This window comes from Aspergillus neoniger (assembly GCF_003184625.1).
Source record: "Aspergillus neoniger CBS 115656 unplaced genomic scaffold BO87scaffold_48, whole genome shotgun sequence".
NCBI lineage: Eukaryota > Fungi > Ascomycota > Eurotiomycetes > Eurotiales > Aspergillaceae > Aspergillus > Aspergillus neoniger.
This window is the reverse complement of record NW_020291176.1, coordinates 1-21,869: the sequence shown is the minus strand read 5'-3', so window position 1 is coordinate 21,869 and position 21,869 is coordinate 1. Positions and strand designations below refer to the sequence as shown.

Here is a 21,869-nt window from a genome sequence, read left to right as displayed (position 1 = left end):
ACCGGGGGATGGGCTCCACCCCCTGTTTGAGATGAAGTGATGGATGTATAATGCGGTTGTTATATAGGTGGATGGGGGTGAATATATAAAGTAGGAAAGTTCCTGATCAATCACCACCAAACAAAAAGCTTATCCAAGACGCAATTGAAAGAAAAGAAAGAATAAGAATCATGCAGACCAAATCCCTCCTCACCATCCTCCTCAGCGCTGCTCTGGCTGCTGCGACCGTTGACCCCGCCAGCTCTAACACTAAGGGAAAGTGTCCGGGTACTTATAACTGCTCTGGTGTGTACTTTTCCCTTCCTATCATTACCTGCTACAAGCATAAGAAACAATGATGCTAATGATGATACTAAAACTATAGCCGCCAAAACCTCCACCGCCATCCAGGCAGCCGAGTGCTCCCACAACACCCGTACTTCCGGTACGTCCACACCTCAATCCCGAAAGACGAAGCAATGTACTGATAAATGCAATGCAGGAACCCAAACCTTCGCCGTCTTCGTCACCGACCACGAATATGACTCTTCCTACGGCGCTCCCTACGGTACCTGCAGCGCGTACACTTGCACCGCGCCGACGGATAGCGAGATGACGGATGATGATGATGATTGCTGGACTTTCTTTTGGAAGTAAGCCTCCCTACATTACCTTTTCCATCGTGTGGTATTCCTTATGATGGGTGAATGCTAACATGCTGTGTGTAGCGACAACGGCGAGTCCTCCGGCGTTGGAACCGGATGCATTCGCAGCCCTGACGATGGAACTTGTGGATGTGAGGACTCTGATGGAACTTTTGTCTATGGGGGAACGGATTGCTCTTAGTTTTCCTTCTTGGGAGTATATGCTTGAGTGTTGGGTAGAAGGGATACTACTGGGTAGTATGTATATTGATTTGCAGGTTTTGAATCATTGCAATTGTTTGAATACTGGTATATCCCGGAAGTAGTGAACCGCATAATAGCATAACAGGTACAGTACATGATCATAGCATCCATATCATTAACATGAACATACCAAAAACACCTGTTCTGCGCCAACCACGCACTCCCAAGTCACAATCATGTCCTTCCCGACCCATCCAACTCCGACGGCCCCCTAACCATAGCCTCATACATCACCTGTCCCTGTCCCTGACCCTGACCATGCGGCCCCTGATAAATTCCTCCCCCAACCGGCTGCTGCATCTGCATATGCTGCGGCGACTGCTGCCCATCCCACCCCCACATCCCCTGCCCCAACGGCGGCGACAACCCCGACCCAACAGTCGCACCACTAAACTCACTCTGCGGCACTAATGCACTCCCGCCATCCATCTCACTCTTCCTCTGCCCACCACCGCCACCGGCAGCAGAATTACTACCCCCCTTCCCCGTACTCTGCCCCGGACTCAACAGCGCCGCCCACCTCGCGGTCCGCTCATGTCTTCCATCCTGACTGGACATCCACTGCCGATAGACGCGATTTCTCCCGAGGAGGAAGAACAACGCGCCGAGAATAGCGATGAAGGCCACGGAGCCGATGACGATGCCGACGATGGCGCCGGTGCTGAGCGCCGGTGAGCTTGTGGAGGGGGTGTTGGACGGGGATGAGGTCGAGGTTGATGTGGATGTCGGGGCGATGGTGCCTTCGGCGGGGATGGACTGGCCTGGGACAAGCATGTAGGGGTAGGTCTTTGCGCGGTTGTATTGCGATTCGAAGGTCATGGTGGAGTTCTACAGGGTTAGTTGGGGTGAGAGAGGGGAAGGGAAGGAGGGAGGAAGTACTGGGTTTATGACGCCGACCATGCCGTTGCCGATGCAGGAGTCTATGGCGGTGCAGTAGAAAAATGCGGGCTGGTGGTTGTTAGTGATGCTTTGGATGGGTTAGGGTGGGTGGATGGATGATGTACCTCGGTGTCGTTGACGACTAGGGACCAGGTTGGGGGCTACGTTGCGGCATTAGTACGAGGGCGAGGCTGATGTGAAGGGTATAGGAGTAGACATACCGGTCCAACCAACTGTCCATCCTCCTCATTGAAACTATTGAATATCCCCGAGTAAAAGATCTCCCCGCTGGCAGGCACACAAGGCGCAAGATAGTCTGCTTTCACGACGGAGTGATTTCTCGGATAGAACTCGAAGACGATAATATCGCCGACCGCAGCGGAGACATTATGAGGCGAGTATTGATGAGGATCTTCTTTTGAGCCGACCTGAACAGTATGGGTTGCTATCGCGGTGGTTGTGGTGGATGTTGCTCTGGTTGTGGAAGTGGTTGAGATGCCGGTCGTGCTGCTGTGAGATTGGGCTGATGCAGTAGTAGCGAGCAGCATCGCTACGAGGGCGAGCAGATGGGCTGCCATTAAGAGGGATAGCATTTCATCAGGTATGTGCGCGATATACTTAAGATTCAAGACGGGGAAGTCGTTCCGAAGGACAGGCAAAAAAGGTCGACGGGCGGCCACAAAGAAAGGAAAAAAAAAAGACGGTTGCCCCTGGATGAGATAACAAAGAAACTACGATTAGATGGCCGGAAAAGATGATGCATAGGCAGATGCCCGAATGCGCAGAAGAGGGGCTGAGGATTATTTTTCCTCCTACGAGATGCATGGATCATGGATGGACAGCCTCTTCCCAACTCACACCTCGTGTTCCCGCATCCATCAGCCCGTAGCGCTGACTGGTTAGGGCTGGACACGATGATCTTGGCAGCAGCGGTCTGTCCTGTCACCAGGCGGGATGGATTTGTGGGTAGCTTCAATATGTTTTACATTCATTTGACAGGTCTCGGAGGTAAGAATAGGGGTCTCTGTGGTATCTGTATCTAGACTGACGTGCTGTTTGACACTTGGATCAGTGTGCGTCGGTATGTGGTCAACGGCGGATTCCCAGTGTCTTTTACTCGTAGAATCAAATGCAACAATTGACAGCTATCCTCATCGCAGCTGTCCTCCGCTGTCGGAACCTTAACCGTTGCGACTCTTCCACCAGAAGTGGTCGTTATGTTCAGATCGGCTACGTTCCCCTCCGTGCTCGCGTTATCCGTGGACGGCTCCAGATACTGGAACCATTCGAAGGACAGACCATCTCCATCGGGATCATATGTCTCTCCCGCATCCAAGGTGATTTTCGCCCCCACGGACGCATTGACAGTGACAGGATGCAACCCGCCCGCCCCGTTTACAACCACCACCGGGTGGTGGTTCCATGTCTTGTTCGTCTCCGAAGCAGACAACGTCCACTGCATGCGTGCCGCAAAGTCATTCTGGTATGCCTCTCTCCAACGCCAGATTGTCGCTTTGTTGGAGGTGAAAGTTTCGTTGTTTATGCCGATGACCTGGTCCTCTGTGTCGCTGTAGTGATTGTCCCAGTCACATGTTTCACACACTGGCGCGTACCGTCCGCCCCAACTGCCATAGTTCGGGTGTTCGGGATCACCCAGGCCGTTCTGGATCATATACAGCAGCGTAGGGCTATCTCCCTCCATGATATATTCGAAGTCAGGATACTTGGCTCCGAGTGGTCCGATCCGGATGTTCTTCTTCAGCCATTCGTGCGTCACATACGACGAATCTGGGCCGCCTTTATCGAAATCATAGTTGATCTCGCCTGAGATCCCCGACCAGGCAGCCACTCCATACTGATTAAAGGCGTGCATAGAGTTTATAAAGTGGATTTCGGGCCAGTTGTTGCGGACCCAAGCCCCAGTGTCGTCTTGATCGGAGATGGTGTAGACCCATAGGTTTGAGCGGAATGATGCTGCCTCAGAGGGAGAATATGTGAGAGATATGTTCAGGAGAGCCTGTGCAAGGACGTTGTCGCCGCCCCAAGACAAGACCCAAAGGGGCTGACCAGAGGTCGTGTTGGTGAGACTTTTGATGAGGAGTTCAGCGCCGGGGCTATAGGTGTTGTTGTCCTTGAGAGCCTCCATGCCATATACCTTCATTGGGTTAGTGATGGTCAATGTCAGTGGTGCAGGCTGGACATACTGGAAGACCATGAGACACAATCCCTCTCATGTATTCTGCCGAAGGATACGGCGAATCCTCAGGAGCATGTTTATTCAAGTTATCTACCACCTTCGCGTAGGCATCAATGGTCTCCAGCATCAAGTCCGGGCGTACTTGGTCCTTCAACCATGTGGAAGTGACGGCCACAAGCCCTTCATTCTGGAACTGATTACTGTAGACGAGATAGCGAACAAGAGACTCGGAGTCGTCAGGTTCATTGGCAATATCCGACAAAATAAAGATGCGCGGCTTGGTCGGGTAGGAAAGAAGGGATCCGTTCGAGCTGGCTCGGCCATGAGGGAGAGCCAGAGCCAGCCCTGCGCCGAGGAGAGGTAGACACCCAAGGAACCTCATTTTGAGGATGAATGCGACTGAAGAGAGACTTATCCGATTTTACTCACCACAGCTGGAACAAGAGACATATTTATACCCGTTGCTGGACGCAAACGACTTGTTTTGTCCCCGGTGAAAATTCGGATGATGGTCATGATGCAATGCCGCGATGACACCCGACAAGAGCCATATTGACTACTGATCGGCATGCGGGGATGCGGATGCCTGCATTGTGGGGGTAATAGTCACCGAAGAATCCTCCCCAGACATCACAAATGGAGATGCTGGACGAGAGAATCGCTGAAGAATATCCACTCCACCTCCCGCTTCGGCGTGGTTACGCATTCCGCTTTCAGTCAGTCGTGGCTCGAACTTCCCGATCAGGAATACCTGAGGTGCTCCTCCACAAATTTACCCTGAATAGCCGGTTTGCCTGGATTTTGCGAGTCAACTATTGCACGATTCTTGCAAGACCAGGGTGAAATAGTGGGGTGTGTGAGGGGTCTCTGCCAGCTCATGACCTGGGCTGCATTTACTGTTTCCCTTCCGTTGTTTCCGGGATATTGCGTGCGAGAGAAGACTCATTAGCCAGCTACGCCCATGGTGGTGGTGGGTTCAAGGTGGACCCGTGTGCTTCGCTGAACAGTTTTATTTGTTTATCTGCTGGCCTGCTTTGACTGAATTATTGAGCACAGGATATGCCCGGGTAATAACCTACAGTTTGCTACTGTGCACCAACTTGTCAGCTTTAGTACTTTAGAAATCTCTGCTTTGAGTGTGTTCACATTAGAGCTATTAAAACTTTTGCACTACGACTAACTGGTACTTTCTGTGCTAAATATCAATGGCAGACTGGTACTGCTGACCTGTTTAAAGTCCACACTCATAAGGGCAAGCTCACAACACTCGCTTTCGAGGACAGCACATCGTTTCCCCAATCCTCCTCCTCCAGATCTTCGTCATCCAGAGCAACCGGATTCAGCGCCAGCGACCCCCGAGGCACAAACGAGGAAACAAGTACCAGCAAGGATATCACACTCAGCTGCACACTGGCCACATTCCGAATAGCTAGATGGATGTCACCCCCTCCAACTGGACCTCCGGTCTCCACATACACCCGGTCAATGTAACTTCCCAGCAGCGGAGAGGTAATAGCGTACAGCACGATATAAGTGGAATACAAGAACGCCATGACAGCCCCGAGCGCAGAAACATTTTTCGACGTTGACTCCATTCGTGTCAGCGTTGCCTGGATATACGCCGCCAGCGAGACATCACCAGCCGCCCAGCCAAAAGAAACAGGAACAAAGCTGAGGGCAGCGAACAAAGCATCTCGGACCCGATGCACTGGGGGATTCCAGAATGGCAGATACCATGTGATGAGAAGCATGAGCGCATCGACTCGCAGCCAAGGCATGGGGGTGCGCACGCGGTTATTGAGGAAGATAACAAACAATGCGCCAAACAGTTCTCCCAAGTTGGACCCTCCCACCATAATCTGTGACCATGCAGCGTTGCCTAAATAGCGACGCGCAAGTGCTGGCATGACTGCGCTCTCGAGGTAACGATGAGCATAAAGAGCAATCGAATACCCGGGCAGCAACCAAATAAATTTGCGTGTGGTGAAGATGATCCGCGCACCCACCCAGATGGATTCTAGAAAGAGCTTGATTCCTCTCAGCGCTGCTCGGATATATGTTGTCTGGTCAGGGGTTTCTGCCGCTTTGTGAGCTTTGAACACATCATCGCCAAGGAAGGACCAGGCAATAGCTGCGAGTGTAAAACAGATGGGTGTCACGAGGAAAGAATAATTATTCCCCAGACGAGGAATCAGGGCCAGTGCAGTGCAGAATGCGCCAGCGGTACCTGATACCTCGTAGAAAATGTGAACCAGAGCGTCCAGGCGTCGTAGTCTCTTTAGGTTTCCGCCAACAATGTCCCTGGGAATGATGCGGCGGATGAGCTCGACCATTCCATAACTGAAGCCACTCACGCAGTAAATAGGGATGATACTGTCCGTGTTGTAACGACCATAGTAATGGAAGTCATTCTGTGGGTGGTGAGGACGGAAGGTAGCCGGGACAAAGGTGCCACCGGTACAAGCATCTATGATCAGAAGGATGGCGCTGAAGATGCCAAAGACCAACATGGCTGCCATTAGAATCAACCGAGCTGGATAGCGACGAATCAGAGGAGCCATGAGTATCGATCCAACACACTGGCAAGCTTGATTGAGGCCGACCATGAGCCCGACGCGTTGGAAGGTCTTGGGAGGCATGTTGGCGCGAAGGGCATCATAATCGTAGCGGTTGGTGGCGAGTGTGATAATCGATCCATTGAACGCCTCCAGACCAAACTTGTAAAGTATGATGCCTAGAATGTAGCAGGCAGCTTCGCGCCGTTCTTTGGGCGTGAAGTCATTCCAGCCGTTGCGAACGCTTTTGAACAGCCCCATTGTGTGGGGATGATCTGCCGTCACAAATCTGAGAAAGAGACAAGAACTGAACAGCGTAGAGTCACCACAATATATGGAGCTAAACAGGATATTCTGCGAAGTGAACTGCGATGTTTACATGAATCTGCACGGTCAGGGAATAAAGAGTAGAGACGCTCTGGCGTGCCATGTTGATGAAGTTCAGTTGGGAATTCCTACGCAGGGACTAAGTACACTACGTTATGGGTGGTAGAGTTGGAGTGAATTGATCCCAAGATTGAATCTGGAATGAGGGTAGTTTGGTGTGAAGGAGCCATGACAAGTGAATGGAAGCTGAAGCTGACAGAGATTCTAGAACTAGTGAGCCTGAGGCAGCGAGGCCAGCACATGCATACACATAGCACACGTCTATCAAGGCCTGAGGATCTGTCATATCGACTGTTCTCTGCTGTGGCAGGAAAACTCATGTCGCAATACCTGACTGATGTACTGCAACAGACAGATGCATTGTCATTATGTATCCGGCTACTACCCACCAGGCTGCACAGCTTATTAGACTTGACTTATAGTTGTACCCCAGTCCGGGAGCCAGTCCGGGGCAATTGGAATGATTGGACCGCCATTGCGGGCGATTGTCCAGCTGAGCAGCGACCGAGACCCACCTGGATGTCTTGCGCTGGACGTTGAAAAGAAAGACAAAATGCATCCGATGACGACATTTTGGTCATCCTGTGCGCTCGGAGCGCTTTCTGAAGCCAATCTTTGTATCGCCTTTTGGGCCTCACCTCCCCTGACCGTCTCTACAATCCTGGTTGCCCGGTCTGGTTTGCAACACCAAGCTTAGGCCTACCCCACCCTACAAAGTCCGCTGCAGCATTAACCTGGTTGCTGCTTGCAAGCCAGTTGTCGTTGATTCCAGAATGACATATCAGATGATGAGCTACTGGCGCGCCCGATGATCCCTTGGAAGGATCGCCTCGTGAAATAGACCTCACCAAAGCAACAAAGCAACAAAGCAACAAACGGTCAGTCAATGGGTGAAACACGCCAGAAGTCGGCGAAAGAAAGCCACAAAATGCAGCCAAAAAAAGGGGGGAGTATGGGTGAAGAAGTAGAAAGAGAATTCTTATCTCACGGAGAATTGGAATTGGGTATTTGTGTCACCACGTCGTGCGTGCTTGCTTCTTACATGGTGTCGACATACAGACGGACCGTCTCGTGCTTGGCAGCTAGGCAGGCCACGTGCATCCCCGACCGCATGTGTTTCGCCTCCCCCAAAAGATGAGAAAAAGATGGGAATGCTCAGCCATCGCCCATTTTCACGGTTCCGGAGGAGTTGAAAGTTTCCTAGTCCAACCACTCCCAGGTAGCTTATTTCGTCACTATTTTACATTTTACGAAAAATTAAGAATTAGCTATCTCCCTTAGTGAAGCGGCCTGAGTCAAACAGCTATGCGCTGGTGGTTTGGAGACCTCCCATGTGAGCCCATGCATGTCCGGCTTGTCGATCGGGGAGTTTAAATCTGGTCAATTTCGAGCCAGCGAGGATGCCCATTGGGAGACGCCAGAGGTACTTTGTCTTACCGCGGGTGTGGGGTGGAGCAGTGAGGTACCCATCCGGTACCGCTGCGGTGCAATCAAAGAATGACATTGAATTGACACCCCGTTCTCAGCTTAGCAGCAACCACAACTGACTTGAACTAACCTAAAAAAAAAACTAAAATGGAGGGTGGTTCTTATCGGGAATCGCCTTCGAATCTTTTCCCCCCCCAAATCCTAAAAATCTCAAAACGCCATCGTCCACTCAGCCGCGTGATCCCCCGCCCACCATCCTCACCGACTGATTCGACGCTGTGTTTCTTTTTATCATTCATATCATTGTTTGTTTGGGCTTTCTCCCTTTTTTTTTATTCCTTCCTTTCTTCCCTAGCTCTTCGTGCACCTTGAGGATATATATGGCTTCCTTCCTCCCCCACCATGTTGCCTGCTGAGCCTGCGCAGTTGCCGGTTCTGCTTTTCCGTCGCAGGCCGTGATCGTGTTTAGTCGCTTCGAGGTGTGGAGATACTATATCATTCTCGGGTTGCTTGACCATCGTTCGATCAACAAGTGGCCTGTTCAGTCTTTCTGCTCTCTTTGTGTGTACATTATTTCGTCTGTGTGGTTAGAAATCCACAACGCATGTTCGTGCTACCCTTAAAATATCCTCTCCTCTACCCTCCCAAGCTATCGCCAGGGTCCTAGCTAACTAGACGCTACTTGCAGATACTAGCTTCGATTTACCAATTGCGGGACCCCTTCCCCGAACCGTTGCTTTGATTCCACTGCAATGGCGACCGGAGAAGAGCCTGCCACGGCGTCCCCCGCACAGCAGTCGAACCCAGCTAGAAGCTGGTGGAAACGGCTGCGGGGGTCTAATGCCCCTGAAACGCCCGCCATTACCACGGGTCAAAGCCCTTATCGCCCCAAAAGGACTCTGGGTATTCTAAGTGACAAGGAGACGGATGAAGTGCCTGGTATGTTGCAGCTGTAGGAACAATAATCGGCCTTTGAGTATGATCTTGCTGACATTCACATGCGAATTTAGGGACCGTTCTTCTACTCTCGTCAAATCGCAATGAGCCTCTCGGTCTGGAACATCAACCGCACCGCGAATCGCATTCGTCGCTGCCATCGCCTTATCCACCGTCCCGTTCCTCTTCTCGTGCTTCCCGTGCCTCTCGTGTGCGCCAGCAGAAAAAGAAAACCCCGGATGGCAACATAGTTTTGGATCCTCAACCCGATGACTCCATGAACGATCCTCTCAATTGGCCTGTATGGCGACGAGATGCAGCTCTGGTGTCGTTGGGGTTCTATTGCCTGATGGGAGGCGGTATGACTCCAATTCTAGCTGCCGGTTTCAGTCAAGTAGCTTCTGCCTATGATGTGACCACCCAGAAGGTCGCATATACGACGGGGTTGTACATGTTGGGTCTGGGGATTGGGTCCGTGATCATGTCTCCTACAGCTATTCTGTACGGAAAGCGGCCGGTGTACCTTCTCGGAGCGACCCTCTTCATTATTTCGGCAGTCTGGTGTGCACTGTCACCCAACTACCCCAGCTTGGTCATCGCTCGTATCTTCCAGGGCATTGCAGTAAGCCCGGTCGAGTGCCTCCCCTCTGCCACTATTGCCGAGATCTACTTCCTGCACGAACGGGCTTACCGGGTCGGTATATATACCCTCCTGCTCCTAGGAGGCAAGAACTTGATTCCCCTAGTGAGTGCAGCTATCATCGGGAGTCTGGGGTGGCGCTGGGTTTTCTGGATTGTTGCTATCGTCGTTGGCGCTTGCCTCGCCCTTCTTTTCTTCTTTGTCCCCGAGACATTCTGGGATCGCACACCTCGGCCACGAAAGGCTCACAAGCGTCCCAGCTTTTACCGTAGCGTGTCGAACATTGTGTCCCATGGATTGCGCGGTCGACCGCCTCACGCTCATCGCCTAGAGGAGAATCCGCCGGATGATGACCCCAGCTCTCTAGAGCCGAAGAAGTCCAAGAAGGGTCATGTTGGATTTGTGGATGACCATGACGAGGAACCAGAGACCATCTCCGAGAAGATAGAGGAGCCGGCTGGCCAGGATCCTATATCGTTAACACCAGAGCGTCCTGCCACTGAGTCGACGCCAAGCGAAGACCCTGAGAAGGCGGATGGGCTCCTTCATCCTCCGCCATTGGCACACATTCACCCCCATGATCTAGAAGCTGCTCGGGAAGCGGCGATCTCCCCAACTCGCAGTGAGTCGCTGGACCCGGGTCCGCCGATCACGTCGGCGGCTCAGTACACCAACCGACTCCGGGATCAGCCGCCCATCCCGTTTTCTTACTATCTTCGCCCGTGGAATGGTCGGATTGCTCACGACAACTGGCTACGCGTCGCGGTGCGGCCATTCATACTCTTTGCATATCCCTCTGTGCTGTGGTCGACCGTGGTGTATGCTTTGTCTGTCGGCTGGCTCATCGTGCTGTCCGAGTCGGTTGCTACAATTTATGAGCAGCGAGACACTTACAATTTTACCGCACTGCAGACTGGTCTTATCTACATCTCGCCCTTCGTGGGCGGCTTGCTGGGTACCGCTGTTGCTGGTAAGGTGTCTGACATAATTGTGCAATATATGACACGACGCAACGGGGGCGTCTACGAGCCGGAGTTCCGGCTGGTGATGGCGATTCCCATTGCCATTTCGACCACCATTGGACTGATGGGATTCGGTTGGAGTGCGCAGGAGAAGGATGCCTGGATTGTGCCCACCATCTTCTTCGGGATCATCTCATTTGGATGCTGCCTGGGAAGCACAACATCCATCACCTTTTGCGTCGACAGCTACCGCCAATATGCAGGGGAGGCACTGGTGACATTGAACTGGAGTAAGAGTAAGTTGCACCAAACATAGCATTCCCAAGTGATGTGGATCCGCAAACTAACGATGGATGCAGATGTCTTCCATGGGCTGATCTTTTCGCTGTTCATTGTTGACTGGCTGGATGCGGAGGGCTCCCGGTTGGTGTTTATCGCGCTGGGAGTGATCCAGCTGGGCTGTCTATTGTTTTCGATTCCCATGTACATTTATGGCAAACGGGCCCGGATGTGGACGGTTCGGATGCGCCTGATGGAACGATTCTAGAGGGCCGAGTGGCCGGGCCGGGACCCTATTGGAGGGACGGATCGGATGATTCTTGATTTTGGGTGTAGATCTGGGCTGTATCATGATACCTATCTATATTAGATCGTACATATAGTTGACTATTTGCTGACGATTGGAGCTGTCATATCGCCATCGAGCCCCATTCGACTGTGGGAGCAAGCCCTGCGGGGGTGCTGGGGCTGATGTCAAGGGAGGGAGAGAGGGCGGAATGTCATACAGCATCCACAATGAGTAATTGTGCCCTGCAAGTCATCTCTTTCATGAATATGAAGAGTGGTGTGAGTGTGTGTGTGCATATGTCCCGGGCCACCCACACAGCCACCCCTACACATCCCAACAGTCACCAAATTAATTTCAATTAATATCCCGTCCCCATCCCAAAGTAAGGATCTCAAGTACCCATCCACAGTATCTAAACCCGGTTAAGCAAGCCACAAATCTCCCCGCCCAATCCGGATTCTAGACCGCTTAGTCACCGCCATTGCATGGCCCCGCCAGTTGAATGGCGGCTGAACGGGCACCAGCTGCAGCCCATGTCGATCATGATGCGCCCCACGACGTCAGAGAGCAGATGGGGCCTTACTAGTGACAGCCTTATTCAATTTGCCATCTCATTAGTGTGTCGATGTGCTGCAGCGGCTGAGCAAATCCGCACAAGATAGATAGCCTGATAGACAGGAAGTAGTACCTCGACACCTGAGGAATGGACCAATGCGGGCCAGACTGGCCCCTGACTGGTGGCTTGCCAGCCCGGAAACGGGGATTTAGAACCAATCAGGATCCACAACAGACCCCTTGACCAACTGAATTGAGTCTAGCGCCAAACAGCAAAACCGGTATTGTGATGTAGTGACTGGCCAATCACGAATGGAATTCAACAGGCTGAAATCAATCTGAAATGTGTTTTGAATCACGGCGCGGAAGGGAGACCCTCGGTTACGGGATTACTTGGAACCAAAGGAACGCAAGCAAAGCAAGTTGTATGATTAGACAATTCGATACTTTGGGTACCTGGTGGAGTTGGCATCCCGATCACTGGAGGTCCCACGCCATCCCATTCGTCGGGGCATTCGTCCATCATTCTGATCCAGTCTGCCAATACCTTCTTTTTCGCTTGCCACCTTTTACTCTTTTGTCGGTTGCCACGGGATGACTCCCAGGTACTGAGCACTGACTGACGACGCAACCCCCAAAAACGTAGTTGAATTTGTGCCTGTCTGCCGTGGAATAAGCGTGGGCCGGAAATCCGACTTCCCACGGCTGCCATCTACACGCACTTTCGCCCTCTTCCTGCACGCAGTCCTTGATATTAAACAGCTCGCTTTCCAACCTTGTTTCAGAGCTTTCTTCTCTCTTTTTCTTCCCTTTCCCCTTCGCTTGCTTTTTCCTCTTGCTGCTGCTGCTTCTTCCTGATCTCTCTTCATCCTTTCTCTCTCTCTCCCTTCCATCAGCAGTTCTTTCTCCCTTCCTTCCTCTCAGCCCCCGCCAGCATTTTTTTGCCACACTCTATTTCAATCGGGCCAGCCACCATCTACTAGTCCCCACCCAGGCCAGGATGGATGCGTAAGGCAATCGACGCCATCGCTTGAACTACTCCCCTTCTAAACTTGATTCTCTCTCTCTCTCTCCCCTCCTCTCGTCCCTCTATCCTCCTTCCCCATCTCCCCCCCACCATGGAGCTCGCTTCCCCTCCTCCGAGGGACGATGATCATAGCACTGGTCGGAGGGTGCGCGAGCTATATCGCTATTTCCGCCCCGAACGGACAGCCAGTTATCAGGAGCGCTATCAGAGTATTTCGTCCGACGACGCACCACCACCCACTATCCTTGATCCTTCTTTTCCGCCGCCATCCCCATCGCTATGCTCGCAATCGCAGTCCGGTCCCGCCATCGGGCCAGCCTCGACGGGGCTAGTGCCCGAGGCCTTGGTCTTGGGTGACCCTAATGCGACTCTAACATCTTTCGCGCAGCTGGCAGCTTTGCGTCTCAATGTTGAGCGCGTGTTGATTAGGTACGATACCAGTGCATCTCTTCGACATTTTTTCGCCCTTGCCGTGCTGACTCAATGGGTATGTAAGTGTGTCAGATCGTCAGTCGCAATTTATTCTCGCTCAAAGCACTCGCACTGGCAAAGTCAGTGATTACGAGTCCGCTGGCGATGGCATCTGGAATGGCTGCTCGTCCATGTCCACCAACGCCTGGAGTATGTGTAAGGTAGGTACTTACTCGTCAGAGAAGTTCGTAGATCGGTTACTCAACAAAGTATTGCGTCCTTCGTTGCAGGCTACTGTTGCGCTCCCGCCCAACAACCGAGAAAAAGGTCAACACAGCTTCCTGGTGGTTAACGACCTGCGCGAGGATGATCGCTACAAGCGCCTTCAGTTCGTACAGGGCGAGCCAGGATTCCGTTTCTATGCCGGAACGCCCTTGACAACCCACACCAACATCAACATCGGCTGCTTTTTCGTTCTGGATACCAAACCACACAATGGGTTGGATGATGTGGAGAAAGAGACCCTTGGGTCGTTGGCAGACTTGATCATGGATTATTTAAAGGTCAGCCGCCAGGCGTCAGAAGGTCGTCGTGCAACTCGATTGTCGCGCGGTCTCAGCTGCTTTGTCGAGGGCAGCTCCAGCTTCGTCGATGCCTCTCATCCGTCATTAGCTGGCAGCTCTGCCGCTGCACCCAGCACCCCACCATCGTCGAGCCAAAGAGCCAATCACTTGTCCGTGGGCTCCTTCAACAGCTTCGATATGCCATCGAGACGCTCCCACAGCACCGACGCCCGTTCATTTAGCTCTGCATCGGACTATAAAGCCGATCAAGCAGTGTCGTCGGGTCCTGACACGCCACTACCAGACTGGTGGTCCGGTAACCGCCAGAAGGAATTGAAGGGGGTGGACGAGTCGCAGGGACACACTTGGGCGTTCCGACGAGCCGCAAACCTGATTCGGGAGAGTCTAGAACTGGGTTCCGATGGAGGTGTTATCTTCGTGGAGAACAGCAACAGTCCGATGCTGGACACGGACACTGGCAGCGATGGCTCTGGGGAGGGCAACACTCCTGCACCGGTGTTGGCGATTTCTACCAATGATGAGCCGTTTGCGCCGGGCCCAGGCTCCAAGGTGCTCTATCCTGCCGCGAATCTCGACAGCACGTTTCTGCATCAGCTCCTGCGACGCTACAGCAAGGGGAAGTTGTGGTCGTTTCATCGAGACGGTATGATTTCCAGCTCCGACGATGAGACTCCTCGACAGAGTCGATCGCGTGCGCCAAAGGGGCCGGAGATTGGCAAGGGTGGATCGAAGAAGTGGAAATCCGTGGAGAACTCCATGCTTAACCTCTACTTTCCCAATGCGACTCAGGTTCTCTTCGTGCCGCTATGGAATTCCGCCAACTCACAGTGGTTCGCCGGGTGTTTCTGCTGGAATACGGAGGAGACGCGCGTCTTCAGCTCGTCCGTGGAACTCAGTTCAATTTTGGGATTTGGTTCCTCCATAATGGCCGAGTGCAACCGGGTCGAGTCCCTCATCTCCGACCGGCAAAAGGGCGACTTCATTGGCAGTATCTCGTAAGTCGGGTTCTCTCGTATGTCTCACTAAATACTAACCTTGTTCAGACACGAGTTGCGCAGTCCGCTGCACGGTATCTTGGCGGCCGCCGAGTTTTTGAATGGGACGAACCTGGATGAATTCCAGGGGTCTCTCCTGGAGACCATCAATGCCTGTGGGCGCACCTTGCTGGATACAATGAACCAGGTACTTGATTATAGCAAGATCGTATCCTTGGAACGAACTTATCGCAGCCTGAAGCGGAACAAGACGTCGTCCACAGACGTCAAGGGCATGGACCGGTTTTCTGCCCACTTGGACACCTACGTGGCGACCGACTTGGCCCTTCTGGCAGAAGAGGTGGTGGAAGGCGTGTGTCTGGGTCATGCATATGGTCAACGATCCGCAGCCCGTTACGATCAGCCTGTTGTCCTGCCGCTTGCTCAGCAGGGCCAGATCCAGCCCGACAAGGAAACGAAACCGAAACCCGGTTCTGAAGTTGAGGTGGTCATGGACATTGCACACAATGACTGGGTCTATCAAACGCAGCCCGGAGCTCTGCGACGTATTGTTATGAACGTCTTTGGCAACGCCATGAAGTACACGCACAGTGGTCGCGTGTCGCTGCACTTGGAAGTTACAGAGGCGTCCGAGGGCCGCGTGCGTCGGAACGGTGTCGAAGAATTAGTGACTTTGACGGTGTCGGACACCGGCAAGGGTATCTCGGAGGAGTTCCTACGAGGCCGCCTGTACACGCCGTTCGCCCAGGAGGACACGCTTGCAGTCGGTACAGGCCTGGGTCTGTCAATCGTGAGAAGTCTCGTCAAGGCTCTGAAGGGCAGCATCAACATCCACAGCCGGCCGGGCGAGGGAACTATCGTCAAGGTCTCGTTGCCTCTCGTACGACCTGGTCCGGAGCTGGAGTTGGAAGAACCTATCCGTCCCGTGTCGCCATCTACGAGGGAGCAGGAGATGTTAACCGAATGCCGTCTGCTGCGCGAGGCCCATGTTGGTCGACGCGCCGCCATCCTTGGCGTGGATCCCGCCGACGCTGCCTCCCATCCTTTGTGGTCCATCTACTCGCGATACTTGATCGACTGGTATGGCCTCGAGCTTGTTTCATGGCCGTCGGGCACGCCTGTGGACGTCATTCTGGCGGAGGAGCAGAGCTTATTGGACGGTCTGAGGCCAACCGGCGACGCGACTCTCCCTTCGCTCTTGATCCTCTGCAACAAATCCGTCGACTACACGACCGCGCGTTCGCAATGGGCATCCTTGGCGAATGTGGTCAACATCGTTCGCCGACCATGTGGACCACACAAACTCGCTCGCAGCATCCGCAGATGTCTCGATACGCATAGTAGCAACACCGCACCACACACCCTCGAGCTCCCCGAACGGCCACGCCAGACTACCATTTCCTCCGGGAGCGACCTTTCACCCGGAGAGAGACTATTCGAAATCACAACCGACACTTCCGAGCTCGCCCCAGAGATGACCATCAGCTCCGGCTCGACCTCATCAGCCGAGTACCCTCGCTCGCAAGACTCCGACGGCATGGATGCACCTCTATATACCATCAACTCACCTCTCCCGATCCGCGCCCCATCACCCTTCAAACAACCCATTGTAACACAAATCGAAAACGAGCGACGCGCCCGCGTCCTCGTAGTCGACGATAACAGCATCAACCTGAACCTGATGCTCACATTCATGAAAAAGCGGCACCTTGCAGCCCTCGACTCCGCCGAGAACGGCAAATTAGCTGTCGACGCAGTCGAACGGGCCCAACATGGCTACGACATTATCTTTATGGGTTAGTCCTCACCAACACCCTACAAGTACCATTCAAACATCCTAACAAAATCACTACAGACATGTCCATGCCCGTAATGAACGGCTTCGAAGCCACCCGCGCCATCCGCGCCCTGGAAAAAGAGCGCGGCGCAACATGCAAACCAGCCGTTATCATCGCATTGACGGGATTGAGCAGTTCGCGCGATGAATCCGAGGCCTTAACCTCGGGCGTGAACCTGTTCCTTACCAAGCCCGTATCATTCAAGGAGGTGTCGCGCTTATTAATAGAGTGGGAGGAAAGGGGGCTAGACGATCGGATATCTTTGTCCGGACAGGGACAGGGACAGGTGCAGCAGCAGGGGTTGGCATCTAGTTGATGTGCTGTGGTTTTCTTTTCTTTCCTTTTCCTCTGTTGCCTTTATTCCCCGGTTTGCTTTTTAGAGTTATTGGTCTGTTTGGGATTACTCCGTATACGGGACATGAGGCATGAGTGATACCCTGGTTGTTTATGGCGTTTTGGGTGTTCCATATATGGCATCATATTGCATGCATGCATGCATGGTTTCTTTCTGGGATAATGGGGGATGGCATGATATGTGATGGACATTTTGCATGATATACATACTACTACTACTGCTACTACTGCGAGTGAGCGGATATAAAAAGGGCATATGCATATGCGGTCCATTCAATACTACTATCAAATAAACTACTCCCTTTACCTCCAAAGTCACTGGACACTCCTTCCATCTCCCGATGCTTCGCTGAAGAGATAATTCTACTACTACCTGGAGGCTACACCCTTCTGCATGGCTCCCAAGTGCTCCCATGCCAATGTATCCTCGCCCAAACTCCATGCCATAACACCCCCGAGTCCCAGCTTATCCACAATGTCCGTGAACTTGCGTGCAATCATGTCTGCCGTATCCCATGTCCAGAACACATTGACCTCGTCATCAAAGTAGTACTCTCCACCCATGACATCGTCCAGTTTGGCGTTCTCTTGCGCGCGCCGCCATGAATCCGTGATTGAAATGCCTTTGCATGTTCCGTAGTCAGACAGACAGCCTGCTTGGCAGAAGTCGTCGGTTGTTCCACTAGATCACCTCTTATTAGCAAACATTCGCAGGGAGAATAGGCGGAGTTGACATACCAGTTTCCGTACTGACTGCAACAACTCCCAGAGGGACACTTCGTCCCCTTATCAAAGCCGCAGGTGCCGTCCACACTCGTCTTCAGGTTAGCCGGAGGCGCACTCATAACACTCTTTTCAAACGTCAGACTCCCGCTTTTCCCATTATCGCTCCCATCTGCGTTCTCCATGACGACAACCTTGCACCCAATCGGCTGGTCCTCACACTCCTTCTCATCGTTGGGATCGGTCTCGAACCACTTCGCATAATACGCCATTCCCAGGTTTGTCTTATTGCCAGGGAGGCCAATATCCCGATACGCCTGCACGGTATTGAACGAATCCACAACAGAGGTATGGTGCATTGTGACGTTATTCCGGCGGTTCATGAGATCGTACGACATGATGTTCACCATATCGACTGAGGGCCAGATCTGCGGGCCTGTGGTGTTGGTGAAGGCGATCATATCTTCCTTCTTGCCGGGGACCGCAATAGAGAGAAGTTTGTTGGGGCCGAGGGCACTTCGTAGCGCTTGGAGGAATAAGGGATAGGTAGTTATTTCAGAAACTTTGGCACTGTTCGGTGTTGTCTTGTAGTCTTGGCCGTTACCGCCGGGGTATTCCCAATCAATGTCTATACATTTCGGTCAATACTACTTGCGGGACGGGGATAGCGAGGAAGAGTATGGAGACATACCAACACCATCGAAACCAAGCTGGTTCACCATAGCCGCTACGTTCTTCGCATACTGGTTGCGAGAAGTCTCATCTTTCGCGGCCGTTGAGAACCCCGAGCTATCGCCCCATCCGCCGATAGCGATCATGAGCTTAGTCCCCGGGCTGAAGCGACTGCGCATGGTGGAGACAGACTCGAAGGGGGTAAATTGTGGGGGAGAGTTGGAGTTGAAGAGCGTGGACTGGGCGAAAGCCATGATAGCGTGCGTGATGCCTTGGGTTTGGTTAGAGCCGGGGAGGCCACTTGTGTGGTACCTAGATTAATTCCCCATTTTTTTTAGATGCGTATAGAAAGAGGTAGGATGAGGAGGATGTTGTTGGTACTCACTCATCGATGTACATGGCGAACCGCATGCTCGCCACGCACTGTAGGCCCATCAGGCCGAGGGCGATTATTCTCATATTACTGATTGTTGATACTTTGATTCTCTGGGTCTGTTCTGTGTTGTTCCACTCGGGGACAGAAAGCAGAGGTATATATGGTGGTGGTGGTGGTGGTGGTGCGCGTTCTTTTGAGTCACTCCGGGCTGTGGTGCTAAATATGTACCTCTTGTATCACCATTCGCTGCCTATTGAACGGAGCCTGCCGTTATGAGGGACAGATGGCGAGTCCTACCATTCCGATCAGTCTGGGGTCATCGCCGCAACATTCTGGAGGAGATGCCGGGTGGATGCTCGATCGCGGAGATGGAGGCCAGGTATGTCCGTGGCTGCAGAAACACTAGTTTCCAGTTATAGCATAGCTTGAATGAGGGTAGTGTGACTTGCTGAGACATACAACATGGCGATTGGGGAAGCTGCGATCGAGAATTGCCACGAAAGGCAACAAACATACCAAACAACATTCCGGCATGTTGGGGCCTTGGTGGGATTGTGACCGGCTGGCTGGGCTGCATTGGCGGATGAGACACCAAAAGCTACATCTATTTGTCAATCAGGGTGTTGTGTCTTATTTTCTAATCTGAGCTGAATCGTACAAAGGAGAGTGTCAAAGTTAAACTTCATTATTAGCGCTAGACAAGTCTGAGTTTAGACTGTAGGGTATCTTCTAAATGAAATATAAAACCGAGAAAGCGTACAGCTAATCCCAATGCCGCCGGATGATCGGCCGCGCAGGGTCCCATGGCCCTGTCACCACATTCTTATACTTCTGTAAGCTGATGAGCCACCAGCTACATCCCCCCATGGCGAGCGCCGTTAGGATGCTCCCTAGGATCGAGCCAACCACCGCCGCCATCCATCCTCCACGCAGGGTGATCCCTACCGCGCCGCCAGCAACCCCGACCAGAGCCAAGGTCAGCAGTACATGCCCAGTCCATGACACATGACGCAGCTGCCGGCGAAAAATGGGGAAGAGCCCAAACACCTCAATTGAGAACAGCATCAGGCTGAACACATGTGTAGTAGAAGGTAGGCGCGACGCCAACACAGTCGAGGCCATCACCGCTGCATTAGTGGACAAAGAAGCCGGGAACTTGGTGGCGCCTGCGCCCTCCCCACTTCCATAGTCAAAGGAGAAGATATTCATGATCAGTAGCCAGCAACTCATGGCCCAGATCGAGTCACTCGCCGTAGATTTGGTAAGAGACTTGAGGATCGGGCTAAGCCCGAGCAGCGCGAAGTAGATCAAAAACGCCGATTTCACAGTGGACAGCCGCTGCCGATTCCGCGAAGAAAACATCGACAAGTAGTCTGGCTCCTGTGAACCAGAACCGCCACCCAGGGCCCCGTTCGCAGGCCCAGGCGTAGGCGATGCGGGATCCTGTGCCCCATAGGCATCACTCACATACCCCGTGCTGTGTCGCCGGAGAAGTTCACTTGACTCGCCCTGCGACATGTTCAACCCTAGCCCATGCACCTGGTTCTCCTTCTGGCCATTGGCTCGCGAGCTAGTGCCAGATGGATTGACAGAGCTGGTCATGGAGCTAGAACTGGAGCCATCGTCACCCTCCAGTGACCGCTCCGCCACATGCGCATTTTCCACATGCTCTCCCAATATCCACGAGTCCCAAAAGATCCATCCCAACGCTGTCCCGACACTTCCCCAGCAGACCACCGAAACTGGGCTCACGCGGCCCTGAACAATGCCGACAAAGCAACACACAAATATAGCCACAGAACTAACATGTTGTACAATGACCGTGGAGTCGGCCACTAGCGGCCAGAAATCGTAGGGCCGCACTCGGGGATTCCGCTGGAGGTGGTCAAGAAACGTCTCGGTGTCAGTGTAGTTATCCGGGTCTAAGAGAACCAATGAGCATTTCCTCTCAGATATGTTTCACAATGGGTATGAAGCGCACATGATTGTTTCACCCACAGCAGCTTCTTCCATGCACCCTTTCGTCGTCTCCGTCTGCTGGTCCCGCGCACCTTGCGGCTCCCTACTCCTGGGACCGCGGGCGGCGGTCGCAGGGCTGCCACGGAGGCAGCAGTGCCCGAATTGCCATTCAGCACACGGAGAGAGTCGTCGTACCCCGTCTGGGTCGGCCGAGCCCGAGGCAGGGACGAGGTGTAATATGCATCTTCAGGGGCCAGCCGGTTGGGATCCGGGAGATCTCGTTGCGCGGCGGTAGGCTTCACGCCAACCGTGCGGTTCGGATGGGTCTCGACGGGAACGGGGGGAGGAACCGGAGGAGGCGAGTCGGGCAGGGAAGGCATGGAGGAGCAGCGGGATTCATGCTTGTAGCATGATGTGATGGATCTATAGTTGTCGCTGAAGACACAATTGCGCTGGTCGGTGACGCGAATCCCATCCCAATTCAGGCCTGCAACCACGTGGTGATTAGTCAGCTATACTAACGTAACCGGCAAGCGAGTCGGCCAGGCAAGCCAGTCGGCCACCTGTGTATTCCATACTATTCCAGTAATTTTTGAGCTGTAATACTACAGCCAAACTTCATAAATTCAGGTTTACCTAATGAAATTGGCATACTAGAATGTATCTAAGTTTAGTATATAAATCTTATAAGATAAATATTAATATATATTCAAGTAAAATATATTACACTGTATTTTATGGTAATTTATTTCAAACTAGTATTATATATGATATGAATCTTATTATATCATATATTTTTGATGTTTAGTTTCTTAAAGTATATCCATAGCTTCAGTCAATATTTTATTGTAATTGAGCTAACGGTGGGTGAGATATTAGAGTTTGATAAATGTTAGATTAGTATGGGATACACAGGTGGCCGACTGGCTTGCCTGG

The 21,869-nt window shown here is 52.6% G+C and overlaps 9 protein-coding genes across 9 annotated transcripts; 4 read left to right on the top strand and 5 right to left on the bottom strand.

Annotated features, from left to right (window-relative positions):
- The first annotated feature begins 139 nt into the window (after positions 1–139).
- On the top strand, positions 140–859 carry BO87DRAFT_462976 (uncharacterized protein). Its single transcript, XM_025629203.1, has 4 exons — positions 140–285; positions 365–424; positions 482–632; positions 708–859. The coding sequence occupies exons 1-4, from the start codon at positions 171–173 to the stop codon at positions 823–825; spliced, it is 444 nt and encodes a 147-aa protein (XP_025474947.1). The 5' UTR covers positions 140–170; the 3' UTR covers positions 826–859.
- Positions 860–938: 79 nt separating this feature from the next.
- On the bottom strand, positions 939–2,464 carry BO87DRAFT_344577 (EGFR-like transmembrane domain-containing protein). The gene is made up of 4 exons (XM_025620826.1): positions 1,988–2,464; positions 1,892–1,927; positions 1,767–1,835; positions 939–1,715 (listed from the first exon to the last, which is right to left on the bottom strand). The coding sequence occupies exons 1-4, from the start codon at positions 2,357–2,359 to the stop codon at positions 1,062–1,064; spliced, it is 1,131 nt and encodes a 376-aa protein (XP_025474946.1). The 5' UTR covers positions 2,360–2,464; the 3' UTR covers positions 939–1,061.
- Positions 2,465–2,805: 341 nt separating this feature from the next.
- On the bottom strand, positions 2,806–4,361 carry BO87DRAFT_419601 (DUF1593-domain-containing protein; the record flags this gene model as incomplete). Its single annotated transcript, XM_025626953.1, has 2 exons — positions 3,971–4,361; positions 2,806–3,921 (listed from the first exon to the last, which is right to left on the bottom strand). The coding sequence occupies exons 1-2, from the start codon at positions 4,343–4,345 to the stop codon at positions 2,806–2,808; spliced, it is 1,491 nt and encodes a 496-aa protein (XP_025474945.1). The 5' UTR covers positions 4,346–4,361.
- Positions 4,362–5,192: 831 nt separating this feature from the next.
- Positions 5,193–6,779, bottom strand: BO87DRAFT_368861 (uncharacterized protein; the record flags this gene model as incomplete). Its single annotated transcript, XM_025621950.1, has 1 exon — positions 5,193–6,779. The coding sequence occupies one exon, from the start codon at positions 6,777–6,779 to the stop codon at positions 5,208–5,210; it is 1,572 nt and encodes a 523-aa protein (XP_025474944.1). The 3' UTR covers positions 5,193–5,207.
- A 586-nt stretch (positions 6,780–7,365) lies between these two features.
- Positions 7,366–8,050, top strand: BO87DRAFT_368858 (uncharacterized protein; the record flags this gene model as incomplete). Its single annotated transcript, XM_025621949.1, has 2 exons — positions 7,366–7,569; positions 7,678–8,050. The coding sequence occupies 2 exons, from the start codon at positions 7,366–7,368 to the stop codon at positions 7,744–7,746; spliced, it is 273 nt and encodes a 90-aa protein (XP_025474943.1). The 3' UTR covers positions 7,747–8,050.
- Positions 8,051–9,085: 1,035 nt separating this feature from the next.
- On the top strand, positions 9,086–11,418 carry BO87DRAFT_319745 (putative MFS transporter; the record flags this gene model as incomplete). The annotated part of the gene is made up of 3 exons (XM_025619865.1): positions 9,086–9,272; positions 9,344–11,167; positions 11,231–11,418. The coding sequence occupies 3 exons, from the start codon at positions 9,086–9,088 to the stop codon at positions 11,416–11,418; spliced, it is 2,199 nt and encodes a 732-aa protein (XP_025474942.1).
- Positions 11,419–12,648: 1,230 nt separating this feature from the next.
- Positions 12,649–17,501, top strand: BO87DRAFT_462971 (putative sensor histidine kinase/response regulator). Its single transcript, XM_025629202.1, has 4 exons — positions 12,649–13,450; positions 13,518–15,011; positions 15,060–16,807; positions 16,867–17,501. Exons 1-4 carry the CDS (start codon positions 13,113–13,115, stop codon positions 17,163–17,165), a joined length of 3,879 nt encoding a protein of 1,292 aa, XP_025474941.1. The 5' UTR covers positions 12,649–13,112; the 3' UTR covers positions 17,166–17,501.
- BO87DRAFT_344563 (glycosyl hydrolase, family 18) lies at positions 17,473–19,153 on the bottom strand. Its single transcript, XM_025620825.1, has 4 exons — positions 18,984–19,153; positions 18,618–18,910; positions 17,942–18,554; positions 17,473–17,885 (listed from the first exon to the last, which is right to left on the bottom strand). Exons 1-4 carry the CDS (start codon positions 19,055–19,057, stop codon positions 17,573–17,575), a joined length of 1,293 nt encoding a protein of 430 aa, XP_025474940.1. The 5' UTR covers positions 19,058–19,153; the 3' UTR covers positions 17,473–17,572.
- Positions 19,154–19,642: 489 nt separating this feature from the next.
- Positions 19,643–21,365, bottom strand: pigc (phosphatidylinositol N-acetylglucosaminyltransferase). Its single transcript, XM_025620824.1, has 2 exons — positions 20,956–21,365; positions 19,643–20,896 (listed from the first exon to the last, which is right to left on the bottom strand). The coding sequence occupies exons 1-2, from the start codon at positions 21,311–21,313 to the stop codon at positions 19,737–19,739; spliced, it is 1,518 nt and encodes a 505-aa protein (XP_025474939.1). The 5' UTR covers positions 21,314–21,365; the 3' UTR covers positions 19,643–19,736.
- Positions 21,366–21,869: the final 504 nt, after the last annotated feature.